Source organism: Haliotis rufescens, unplaced genomic scaffold (genome assembly GCF_023055435.1).
Source record: "Haliotis rufescens isolate VD_foot unplaced genomic scaffold, xgHalRufe1.0.p SCAF_13, whole genome shotgun sequence".
NCBI lineage: Eukaryota > Metazoa > Mollusca > Gastropoda > Lepetellida > Haliotidae > Haliotis > Haliotis rufescens.
This window is the reverse complement of record NW_025963813.1, coordinates 25,604,225-25,617,751: the sequence shown is the minus strand read 5'-3', so window position 1 is coordinate 25,617,751 and position 13,527 is coordinate 25,604,225. Positions and strand designations below refer to the sequence as shown.

At 43.4% G+C, this 13,527-nt stretch overlaps 1 protein-coding gene across 2 annotated transcripts in view; it reads right to left on the bottom strand.

Moving 5' to 3' along the window:
• The window catches only part of LOC124110780 (procollagen-lysine,2-oxoglutarate 5-dioxygenase 1-like), a 29,809-nt gene that overhangs the window by 5,477 nt on the left and 10,805 nt on the right, over positions 1-13,527 (bottom strand). For both annotated transcript variants that reach the window (XM_046470191.2, XM_046470190.2), the window contains exons 6-18: positions 10,937-11,049; positions 10,720-10,783; positions 10,462-10,559; positions 10,141-10,242; positions 9,220-9,351; positions 8,231-8,352; positions 7,433-7,534; positions 7,152-7,277; positions 6,867-7,002; positions 4,712-4,825; positions 4,411-4,479; positions 3,520-3,624; positions 1,470-1,616 (exon numbers count right to left, since the gene is read on the bottom strand). In XM_046470191.2, coding sequence (XP_046326147.1) covers positions 1,470-1,616; positions 3,520-3,624; positions 4,411-4,479; positions 4,712-4,825; positions 6,867-7,002; positions 7,152-7,277; positions 7,433-7,534; positions 8,231-8,352; positions 9,220-9,351; positions 10,141-10,242; positions 10,462-10,559; positions 10,720-10,783; positions 10,937-11,049 — 1,430 coding nt within the window. The remainder of the gene's footprint in view (positions 1-1,469; positions 1,617-3,519; positions 3,625-4,410; positions 4,480-4,711; positions 4,826-6,866; positions 7,003-7,151; positions 7,278-7,432; positions 7,535-8,230; positions 8,353-9,219; positions 9,352-10,140; positions 10,243-10,461; positions 10,560-10,719; positions 10,784-10,936; positions 11,050-13,527) is intronic.

Genomic DNA, 13,527 nt, shown 5'->3' with positions numbered 1-13,527 from the left:
ATAGCCAGGAACACCTTGAACAGCTCTCAACACTCATCACAGCTCTGGCCAGGAACACCTAGAACAGCTCTCAACACTCATCACAGCTATGGCCAGGAACACCTAGAACAGCTCTTGACACTCATCACAGCTATAACCAGGAACACCTAGAACAGCCCTCAATACTCACCACAGCTTTAGCCAGGAACACCTAGAACCACTATAGGCAGGAACACCTAGAACAACTATAGCCAGGAACACCTTGAACAGCTCTCAACACTCATCACAGCTCTGGCCAGGAACACCTAGAACAGCTCTCAACACTCATCACAGCTATGGCCAGGAACACCTAGAACAGCTCTTGACACTCATCACAGCTATAACCAGGAACACCTAGAACAGCCCTCAACACTCACCACAGCTTTAGCCAGGAACACCTAGAACCACTATAGGCAGGAACACCTAGAACAACTATAGCCAGGAACACCTTGAACAGCTCTCAACACTCATCACAGCTCTGGCCAGGAACACCTAGAACAGCTCTCAACATTCATCACAGCTATAGCCAGGAACACCTTGGACAGCTCTCAACACTCATCACAGCTCTGGCCAGCAACACCTAGAACAGCTATAGCCAGGAACCCCTAGAACAGCCATAGCCAGGAACACCTAGAACAGCTCTCAACATTCATCACAGCTATAGCCAGGAACACCTTGGACAGCTCTCAACACTCATCACAGCTCTGGCCAGCAACACCTAGAACAGCTATAGCCAGGAACCCCTAGAACAGCCATAGCCAGGAACACCTAGAACAGCTCTCAACACTCATCACAGCTCTGGCCAGAAACACCTAGAACAGCTCTCAACATTCATCACAGCTATAGCCAGGAACACATCATGGAACAGCTCTCAACACTCATCACAGCTATAGCCAGCAACACCTATAGCCAGGAACACCTAGAACAGCTCTCAACACTCATCACAGCTATGGCCAGGAACACCTAGAACAGCTCTCGACACTCATCACAGCTATAGCCAGGAACACCTAGAACAGCCCTCACACTCACCACAGCTTTAGCCAGGAATACCTAGAACCACTATAGGCAGGAACACCTAGAACAACTATAGCCAGGAACACCTATGGCCAGTAACACCTAGAACAACTATGGCCAGCAACACCTAGAACAGCCATTGCCAGGAACACCTAGAAGAACTATAGCCAGGAACACCTAGAACAACTATAGCCAGGAACACCTAGAACAACTACGGCCAGCAACACCTAGAACAGCCATCGCCAGGAACACCTAGAACAACTTTAGCCAGGAACACCTAGAACAACCATAGCCAGGAACACCTATATATAGAACAACTACGGCCAGCAACACCTAGAACAGCCATCGCCAGGAACACCTAGAACAACTTTAGCCAGGAACACCTAGAACAACCATAGCCAGGAACACCTAGTACAACTATAGCCAGCAACACTTACATCATGGAAGTAACCTTCGAAGACTCTTTCCTGCAGGGGGCGGACATATTTGTGCAGGAAATGCAGCCAATGTCTCTCAAAGCCCACTTGGTTCATGTGTATGTCTACAGTAGGGACATTCTCATAGCCAGTGGCAAGTCTGGGGTCCTGCAACACAGAGGATTCAATTACAACAAAAATTCTCATTGCTGAGATAGATGAGAACAATGTGGATTGCATGTGGATCCGCTGTTAATTAAATTTACAATACACCCATTGATCATGAAATTCTCCTTCTAAAGTATATATCTCCCAACATTCTGTTAAAAATAAACTTCAAAACAGTATCTCATAATATTTACAGAGTAAAATCAGGTGTGTAACTGCCTACCAGACAGATTTCTGACCAGAGACGGTTTTTCAAAGAACATTTTTCTTTTGTGGGTATCAACATTATTATAGCTCAGTGTTGATTCAATTTCATTGGGTGACTAACCAAAGTGCAGGATTTGAAAATGTCATGGCAGATAGCACCTCGGTGTGTATGAGTGAGGGTAGGGTGTGTTCGTGTCTAACTGACAGACACCACTGTGTGTATGAGTGAGGGTAAGATGTGTTCGTGTCTGACTGACAGACACCACTGTGTGTATGAGTGAGGGTAAGATGTGTTCGTGTCTGACTGACAGACACCACGAGTGAGGGTAGGGTGTGTTCGTGTCTGACTGACAGACACCACGAGTGAGGGTAGGGTGTGTTCGTGTCTGACTGACAGACACCACTGTGTGTATGAGTGAGGGTAAGGTGTGTTCATGTCTAACTGACAGACACCACTGTGTGTATGAGTGAGGGTAAGATGTGTTCGTGTCTGACTGACAGACACCACTGTGTGTATGAGTGAGGGTAAGGTGTGTTCATGTCTAACTGACAGACACCACTGTGTGTATGAGTGAGGGTAGGGTGTGTTCGTATCTGGCTGACTCCACTGTGTGTATGAGTGAGGGTAGGGTGTGTTCATGTCTGGCTGACTCCACTGTGTGTATGAGTGAGGGTAGGGTGTGTTCATGTCTGGCTGACTCCACTTTGTGTATGAGTGAGGGTAAGGTGTGTTCATGTCTGACAGACAGACACCACTGTGTGTATGAGTGAGGGTAAGATGTGTTCGTGTCTGACTGACAGACACCACTGTGTGTACGAGTGAGGGTAGGGTGTGTTCATGTCTGACAGACACCACTGTGTGTATGAGGTGAGGTGAGGTGAGGTGAGGTGAGGTGAAATGGGGTTTAACGTCGCGTCCAAGATTATTGCACTTATATAGTGACGTGCATGCACGTGTGTGTGTGGCTGCATGTACTAGTCCAGACTGATGCCGATTGATAGTGCTAGCACACTGAGATACCATGCCGCAGTTTAACATGAATACCCCACTCAGACACAGTATACTGACTCCGAGCCGACCAGTCCTTGTTTGAGCCCTTTAATGCCGAGCGCCAGACAGGGTAACAACAAGTACCATCTTTTAACGTCTTTTGGTATGACGCGGCCGGGGATTGAACCCCGGACTTTTCGCTCTCCGGGCGGACGCTCTACCACTAGACCACGGAGGCAGTCGTGTGTGTATGAGTGAGGGTAAGGTGTGTTCATGTCTGACTGACAGATTCCACTGTGTGTATGAGTGAGGGTAAGGTGTGTTCATGTCTGACTGACAGATTCCACTGTGTGTATGAGTGAGGGTAAGGTGTGTTCATGTCTGGCTGACTCCCCTGTGTGTATGAGTGAGGGTAAGGTGTGTTCATGTCTGACAGACTCCACTGTGTGTATGAGTGAGGGTAAGGTATGTTCGTGTCTGACTGACTGACACCACTGTGTGTATAAGTGAGGGTAAGGTGTGTTCATGTCTGACAGACTCCACTGTGTGTATGAGTGAGGGTAGGGTGTGTTCATGTCTGACAGACACCACTGTGTGTATGAGTGAGGGTAAGGTATGTTCGTGTCTGACTGACTGACACCACTGTGTGTATAAGTGAGGGTAAGGTGTGTCTGACTGACTTGACTGACTTGTGTACTTGCATACCTTATTTTTTCCACCTGACCATTGTCCATAGTTTTCCATTGTGTCTATGAAGTCTTGACAAAATCGTTCAGTTACAACAGGGAACCAAAATACATCAGGACATGGCTGAAAGGGAAACAGACAAAGACGTTACGGATAAACAAACACCTTGGTTACAAAAGCACTGCTTTCCATAAAAGTCTACTGTTAAGTTCCATGATTATCACAAAATGGCATCACAATGAAATATGGTTAAAGACTTCACAATTATACATCAAACATTCATGTTTTATTTCACTGAACATGTTGAACATTGCAAGCTTGAAACCAGAAATCCTCCCTGCCCACTATATGCAGTAAATGTTCAGGCATTCCTCCTGTGACACCAGTAACAATGACACCAATAGCTGTCAAAATGATCTGTGTCTCCTTACACATAAATCATCAAAGAATTATGACAGTTACCATGGTTACGCTAACATGGCCTTACAACAGGAGTTTTAGTTGATGTTGGGGAATTTGGGAAATAGTAGATTCACATCACATCAGTCCCTTACTATTAACAGTCCCGATTATTTAGTAACTGAAAACACTGTCTCAAAAAACTTATTTTTCACCCAAATCCACAAATATGTAAGATCAGTTTTAGTCTCTTAAAAGTTATCTGGAAAATAACCAAAGTTTAGCCCAGTCATGTGAGTGTAATATTGTACAATTTGGCTCTCTATTCAAATGGACTTCATGTGTGACTGTCTCCAAAACAAAGGGTGTTTTTAAAAATTCATTGATGCGTTTTCAAGTCGGGCAATGACGTTTGGTCTGACCATGACCAGTTTAAAGTTACTAGCACTGCCCCTAGATATCACATGAGTAAATAAGCTGTACTTGTCTGCAACCAGTTGGTCCACAAACCTGCAAAACGTCAGCATCTTCTTTCAAAGCCTTGGCATAGTCAGCGTGAATGTACCTTTTCTCCCATTCCTGGTAACACAGATGAAACTGAAGTCAGAATCTTCCTACGACTCAAGAAATGAACAAGACGGTGAATAAACTAAAGGGAGAGACTGGTTTATAAATGATTCCAGAAGGGATAAAGCAATGTCTAGCTTCCACAACCAACTACATTGTGCTGATACACTGATACAGACAGTGTATGTTAAACTCATCCTCCACCAACTGACAAAGTGGTGCTTTAGCAGGTTGTCATACTGACCATGGGGTTGTTGAACATGTCGAACATGTCATTGACATAGTGGTCCGTCTCATAGTGGTCAAACTCTACCAGGTGTCCATAGTGCTGTCTGTTTGTCACATACATGAAGGCGCCCTAAAACATGAGAATTCAATTCAAGTTGGAATATGTTACAATGCTTGTAAATTAAATCGACTGCAACAGTTACGTGTGTGACGTTTGTTTGTTTGCAACATAGGATATAACATGCCTCTCTGGGCACTCATCACTGACAACTGTTATTGTGTGTGACGTTTGTTAACTTGCAACATAGGATATAACATGCCTCTCTGGGCACTCATCACTGACAACTGATATTGTGTGTGACGTTTGTTAACTTGCTACATAGGATATAACATGCCTCTCTGGGCACTTACTCATCACTGACAACTGTTATTGTGTGTGACGTTTGTTAACTTGCAACATAGGATATAACATGCCTCTCTGGGCACTCATCACTGACAACTGATATTGTGTGTGACGTTTGTTAACTTGCAACATAGGATATAACATGCCTCTCTGGGCACTCATCACTGACAACTGTAATTGTGTGTGACGTTTGTTAACTTGCTACATAGGATATAACATGCCTCTCTGGGCACTTACTCATCACTGACAACTGTTATTGTGTGTGACGTTTGTTAACTTGCAACATAGGATATAACATGCCTCTCTGGGCACTCATCACTGACAACTGATATTGTGTGTGACGTTTGTTAACTTGCAACATAGGATATAACATGCCTCTCTGGGCACTCATCACTGACAACTGTTATTGTGTGTGACGTTTGTTTGCTTGCAACATAGGATATAACATGCCTCTCTGGGCACTCATCACTGACAACTGTAATTGTGTGTGACGTTTGTTAACTTGCTACATAGGATATAACATGCCTCTCTGGGCACTTACTCATCACTGACAACTGTAATTGTGTGTGACGTTTGTTAACTTGCTACATAGGATATAACATGCCTCTCTGGGCACTTACTCATCACTGACAACTGTTATTGTGTGTGACGTTTGTTAACTTGCAACATAGGATATAACATGCCTCTCTGGGCACTCATCACTGACAACTGTTATCGTGTGTGACGTTTGTTAACTTGCAACATAGGATATAACATGCCTCTCTGGGCACTCATCACTGACAACTGTTATCGTGTGTGACGTTTGTTAACTTGCAACATAGGATATAACATGCCTCTCTGGGCACTCATCACTGACAACTGTTATCGTGTGTGACGTTTGTTAACTTGCAACATAGGATATAACATGCCTCTCTGGGCACTCATCACTGACAACTGTTATTGTGTGTGACGTTTGTTTGCTTGCAACATAGGATATAACATGCCTCTCTGGGCACTTACTCATCACTGAGAACTGTTATTGTGTGTGACGTTTGTTAACTTGCTACATAGGATATAACATGCCTCTCTGGGCACTTACTCATCACTGACAACTGTAATTGTGTGTGACGTTTGTTAACTTGCAACATAGGATATAACATGCCTCTCTGGGCACTTACTCATCACTGACAACTGTAATTGTGTGTGACGTTTGTTTGCTTGCAACATAGGATATAACATGCCTCTCTGGGCACTTACTCATCACTGACAACTGTTATTGTGTTTGACGTTTGTTAACTTGCAACATAGGATATAACATGCCTCTCTGGGCACTCATCACTGACAACTGTTATCGTGTGTGACGTTTGTTAACTTGCAACATAGGATATAACATGCCTCTCTGGGCACTTACTCATCACTGACAACTGTTATTGTGTGTGACGTTTGTTTGCTTGCAACATAGGATATAACATGCCTCTCTGGGCACTCATCACTGACAACTGTTATCGTGTGTGACGTTTGTTAACTTGCAACATAGGATATAACATGCCTCTCTGGGCACTTACTCATCACTGACAACTGTTATTGTGTGTGACGTTTGTTAACTTGCAACAAAGGATATAACATGCCTCTCTGGGCACTCATCACTGACAACTTTCACTGTTTCTACTGGAAGACAAACCTGACAATCCAACCCTGCTATGAGACGATACACGGGCAGACCACAAACAAAGCTGGTGTGCAGTCATTGCATATACTTGGTAAAAGGACCAACCACTACTTAGCTGACCTGATCTCGGACATGTTTGGTGAAGGACATGTCTGGGTCCAGTTCGGAGTTGATGGAGTATGCGTTCCTGAGGTTGGGCAGTCTCTGTCCCTGCACCAGGTATGTGGAGCTGATGAATGGCACATTCCACAGGCCCCTGCATGGAAATGAGCTGATATAGAGGGGTTTTTTTTCAAACTGGTTATCTAGGAAGATAATGCAAAAACCGCAAAGAAAGCGAATACATCACACTAAGGTCCTGCACCGGGCACCTTTGGTCCACTGCTAGAGGCCTTAATTACTTACACTTTCTTAGTCTCCACTATGTCTGCATAATCTTCAGATCTGGCATAGAATCCTTTTGCTCCCAGGGCACCCCAGAAGTTGGACCACAGCTTGCCCACTCTCGCCACCAGCGGCGCTATCACAGACCTAGCAGCAGGACAAAATACTTCATTATCATTCCCCAAATATTCCAGTTACCAAACAAAAGATGATTTGACTTCATATAATGCCTCTATATACAGCCTGCAGAACAGTATAGGCAGAAGTATCAAGTAGCATGGAGACGAGAAGGCACAAGTTACCTGTTTTGCTGAATAAGCAGTTTCAAAGTTTCTGGTTCCTCATATCGGGCATCAGAGTCCATTACCAACAGATAATTGCAGTTCTTCTTGATACACTCAGCTCTGCAAAGAGTATGATTGTTCCTATCACATTACAGTGTGAGCAAAGAAGGTACTGTCAACTCATTTAGGTTGTTTTCTCTGCTTCAGATTCTTGTATGTAGCCCGAACAAAAATAAGAAAAATTGCAACCCTCACAAACATGTGGAAAATAACTGCTACCACAGATGGTCCATTTAGAAGACACTTAGCAACCTTATCCCAGTTTCATTAGCCTTGTTTCATTAGCCTAGCATCATTAGCCTTGTTGCATCAGCCAAGAGTCATAAGCCTTGTGTCATTAGCCTGGAGTCATCAGCCTTGTTTCATTAGCCTAGAGCCATCAGCCTTGTGTCATTAGCCTTGTTTCATTAGCCAAGAGTCATTAGCCTTGTTTCATTAGCCTAGAGTCATTAGCCTTGTTTCATTAGCCTAGAGTCATAAGCCTTGTTTCATTAGCCTAGAGTCCTTAGCCCTGTTTCATTAGCCTAGAGTCATTAGCCTTGTTTCATTAGCCTAGAGTCATCAGCCTTGTTTCATTAGCCTAGAGCCATCAGCCTTGTGTCATTAGCCTTGTTTCATTAGCCAAGAGTCATTAGCCTTGTTTCATTAGCCTAGAGTCCTTAGCCCTGTTTCATTAGCCTAGTTTTAGAAGCCTTGCAGATAACATAAACAACATGGTTATGTGGAAAGCAGTCCAACGATCATGAATCAACTCACATGGCCCAGTTCCTGCCCATGGCTTCTCCAACTCCATCATAAGGTCCTATGGATGTCACAGACTGGTAATCATCCTGATATTCATCGATGAACACCTCCACTGTCTTTCTGTGAATGTCTTCCTGTTACATAAGCACCATAAGTTACAATGGTTACACATCCATCAAATACATGATACAGTGCATGCCTCGGAATTTATCTAGGATTTTAAGTGAATGTAGCTACTTTGAAAAAATAGTCAATGTGTGAAAGTCCTGTTTGTTCAGTTCAAACACACATCTCCAAGAAGATGCTTACTACCGGCACATGTCTGCAACAATAGGGTCATATTCAAACTAACATATAATGTAAGAGTTGTCTACCTTTATTAACATCCTGACATAAATACATCAGCTTAGGCCTGCTATACTTCTACGATACCCAGAAGCAATACAAATATCTACATGTCATCAAGGAACATATTTCCAATTGAAACTTCAGGCAGGTATGATATGCATTAGCAAGAATATGTGCAAGTGTCTTCTGAAGGGTTTCATCACAAGAAAACATTGGCAGCTTTGGGGACCTGGATGAAAGGATGTTTGGGAAGGAGGGAGAAAAGTGCCAAGAGGAAGGAAGAGAGTAATTGAGAGAAATGTATAAGTTTTCTTACACCTGGTTATGAAACACCTTAACAGATTTACATTTCAGAACTTGTCATTTTAGTTCGTTTTTGAGATAGAGGAATCAGATATGCTGGTGTGAATGTCTTGTCCTCTTTTACTAAGAAACAAGAAGCCTTGACACTTATTTGCTTATCAGGAGAAAAAGATTTTTATGAGATTGTAATGTGGAATGAAAGTAAATCTTCCGACACATCCACTTAGCTGTCGAAAATGTACAACAATCATGACACTTTCTCCGTAACTATCGTGTTGGATCCCCAACCCATTCCCTCCTATCCTAAGAGAAACACATCCAATACATCTGGATATGTCAGGAATACTTACCAAGTTGTGAACATACAGGTCGATCCTGGACTTTGGGTAGTTCTGATTGGCTACTCCTTCAAAAAACTCCTCCAAGAATGGTGTTGGTCTCTCAATGAACAGGGCAACAAGCACTGTCGGGTAGTCCTCCTCCTGGAAGGGAGAACAGATGATTCATCACCACCAAGACAAAACCCAGAGCAATCCAGTGCAATCCAGTGCAATCCAGTGCAACTCATCACCACCCGGACACAATCCAGTGTAACTCATCACCACCCTGACACAACCCAGTGTAACTCATCACCACCCCGACACAACCCAGTGTAACTCATCACCACCCTGACACAACCCAGTGTAACTCATCACCACCCCGACACAACCCAGTGTAACTCATCACCACCCCGACACAACCCAGTGTAACTCATCACCACCCCGACACAACCCAGTGTAACTCATCACCACCCTGACACAATCCAGTGTAACTCATCACCACCCCGACACAACCCAGTGTAACTCATCACCACCCTGACACAATCCAGTGTAACTCATCACCACCCCGACACAATCCAGTGTAACTCATCACCACCCCGACACAACCCAGTGTAACTCATCACCACCCTGACACAATCCAGTGTAACTCATCACCACCCCGACACAACCCAGTGTAACTCATCACCACCCTGACAAAACCCAGTGTAACTCATCACCACCCCGACACAATCCAGTGTAACTCATCACCACCCCGACACAACCCAGTGTAACTCATCACCACCCCGACACAATCCAGTGTAACTCATCACCACCCGAAATAAATGGCAACACTGGAATGGTTCATGTAACATAACAAGATTATGAGAGAAAATTGACTGTCCTTCCAGATCGTGACTGTCTCTGGAATAGTGACCATTTCTAAACCTCCTGTAATATTGGAATACCACTGACCTTGAGCCCTTCTAGACTGATGGTATCTTCCTCACAACTTTGACATCCATTCTGGATTGTCCAGCCATCAGCAAGATAGTTGGCCATACGGTTGAACTCCGCCTACAGGTGAACAAGCAGTGTTGGAGCAGGAACAAAAACTCAAAACAGTTCAAAGCATACTACAAAGAACGGATCATCAGATTTCAGTAGTGACACAATGATGAACCAATCTGATGAGAGGTGCTTTAACTGAGAGACAATTCAAAAGATTGTGAACTTTGATCCACTGTGATTGACATATCTTCTGGATCACATGATGAATAGCGCAAGTAGTCCTACCTTGATTGGTCCATTCCCATGTATGACGGTGGGGGAGGTGCCTGACTTGAGGTTGTAGAGATAACTGCGGGTCCCCAGTGACTTGATGACAACTTCACCTACAGAGAGAGCCCAATCATGAACAATGTTTCTTTCTTCTAAATTGCAACACTGTCAATCCCAAATAATATCAATATGAAAAAAAAAAAATTAAATTCCTTGCTCGGTTTTATACAGTTTTAAATGTTAATCTGATTAGAAGATAATTGCTATACTCACCAAGAGCACCATTAAGATTCTGGAAGATTTCTGACCTAGTGTCAAGCTTAATCCTCCACTTGTCCTGAAACACAAGAGTTGACCCTCAACACTAGAAACCCTCAAGGGTTGGTCAACATGGTTAGTTGACAAGACAAGTAGGTTTATTATTGACATTACTCTGTCAGTAACTGTAAGAGACAAAACATTTTCACATCCAGCACAGAGCATTACTCACCCTCAAGTTCTTGTCCAGGAAGATCTTAGTGTAGTAGAGTTGGTCGTCATCTCGGTTGCTCACAGACTCATGTGTGATCATCTCGTACATGTCCTTGGCATACCCTATATAACCTGCAGACAGTCATATGTTACAGTCTAGCATCTCATAATACCCTGGCATACCCTATATAACCTGGAGACAGTCATATGTTACAGTCCAGCATCTCATACATATCCTGGCCTAATCTATATAACCTGGAGACAGTCATATGTTACAGTCCAGGATCTTATACATGTCCCTGACATACCCTATATAACCTGGAAACAGTCATATGTTACAGTCCAGCATCTCATACATGTCCCTGACATACCCTATATAACCTGGAGACAGTCATATGTTACAGTCCAGCATCTCATACATGTCCCTGGCATACCCTATATAACATGCAGACAGTCATATGTTACAGTCTAGCATCTCATACATACCCTGGCATACCCTATATAACCTGCAGTCAGTCATATGTTACAGTCCAGGATCTGATACATGTCCCTGGCATACCCTATATAACATGCAGACAGTCATATGTTACAGTCTAGCATCTCATACATACCCTGGCATACCCTATATAACCTGCAGACAGTCATATGTTACAGTCTAGCATCTCATACATACCCTGGCATACCCTATATAACCTGCAGACAGTCATATGTTACAGTCTAGCATCTCATACATACCCTGGCATACCCTATATAACCTGCAGACAGTCATATGTTACAGTCTAGCATCTCATACATACCCTGGCATACCCTATATAACCTGGAGACAGTCATATGTTACAGTCCAGCATCTCATACATGTCCCTGGCATACCCTATATAACATGCAGACAGTCATATGTTAGAGTCTAGCATCTCATACATACCCTGGCATACCCTATATAACCTGCAGACAGTCATATGTTACAGTCTAGCATCTCATACATACCCTGGCATACCCTATATAACCTGGAGACAGTCATATGTTACAGTCCAGCATCTCATACATGTCCCTGACAAACCCTATATAACCTGGAGACAGTCATATGTTACAGTCCAGCATCTCATACATATCCTGGCATACCCTATAAAACCTGGAGACAGTCATATGTTACAGTCCAGCATCTCATACATGTCCCTGACATACCCTATATAACCTGGAGACAGTCATATGTTACAGTCCAGGATCTTATACATGTCCTTGGCATACCCTATATAACCTGGAGACAGTCATATGTTACAGTCCAGCATCTCATACATGTCCCTGACATACCCTATATAACCTGGAAACAGTCATATGTTACAGTCCAGCTTCTCATACATATCCTGGCATACCCTATATAACCTGGAAACAGTCATATGTTACAGTCCAGCATCTCATACATGTCCCTGGCATACCCTATATCATCTGGAGACAGTCATATGTTAGAGTCTAGCATCTCATACATACCCTGGCATACCCTATATAACCTGGAGACAGTCATATGTTACAGTCCAGCATCTCATACATATCCTGGCATACCCTATATAACCTGGAGACAGTCATATCTTACAGTCCAGCATCTCATACATATCCTGGCATACCCTATATAACCTGGAGACAGTCATATGTTACAGTCCAGCATCTCATACATATCCTGGCATACCCTATATAACCTGGAGACAGTCATATGTTACAGTCCAGCATCTCATACATCTCCTGGCATACCCTATATAACCTGGAGACAGTCATATGTTACAGTCCAGGATCTTATACATGTCCCTGACATACCCTATATAACCTGGAGACAGTCATATGTTAGAGTCCAGCATCTCATACATATCCTGGCATACCCTATATAACCTGGAGACAGTCATATGTTACAGTCCAGGATCTTATACATGTCCCTGGCATACCCTATATAACCTGGAGACAGTCATATGTTACAGTCCAGCATCTCATACATGTCCCTGACATACCCTATATAACCTGGAGACAGTCATATGTTACAGTCCAGCATCTCATACATATCCTGGCATACCCTATATAACCTGGAGACAGTCATATGTTACAGTCTAGCATCTCATACATACCCTGGCATACCCTATATAACCTGGAGACAGTCATATGTTACAGTCCAGCATCTCATACATGTCCCTGACAAACCCTATATAACCTGGAGACAGTCATATGTTACAGTCCAGCATCTCATACATATCCTGGCATACCCTATAAAACCTGGAGACAGTCATATGTTACAGTCCAGCATCTCATACATGTCCCTGACATACCCTATATAACCTGGAGACAGTCATATGTTACAGTCCAGGATCTTATACATGTCCCTGACATACCCTATATAACCTGGAAACAGTCATATGTTACAGTCCAGCATCTCATACATGTCCCTGACATACCCTATATAACCTGGAGACAGTCATATGTTACAGTCCAGCATCTCATACATGTCCCTGGCATACCCTATATAACCTGGAAACAGTCATATGTTACAGTCCAGCTTCTCATACATATCCTGGCATACCCTATATAACCTGGAAACAGTCATATGTTACAGTCCAGCATCTCATACATATC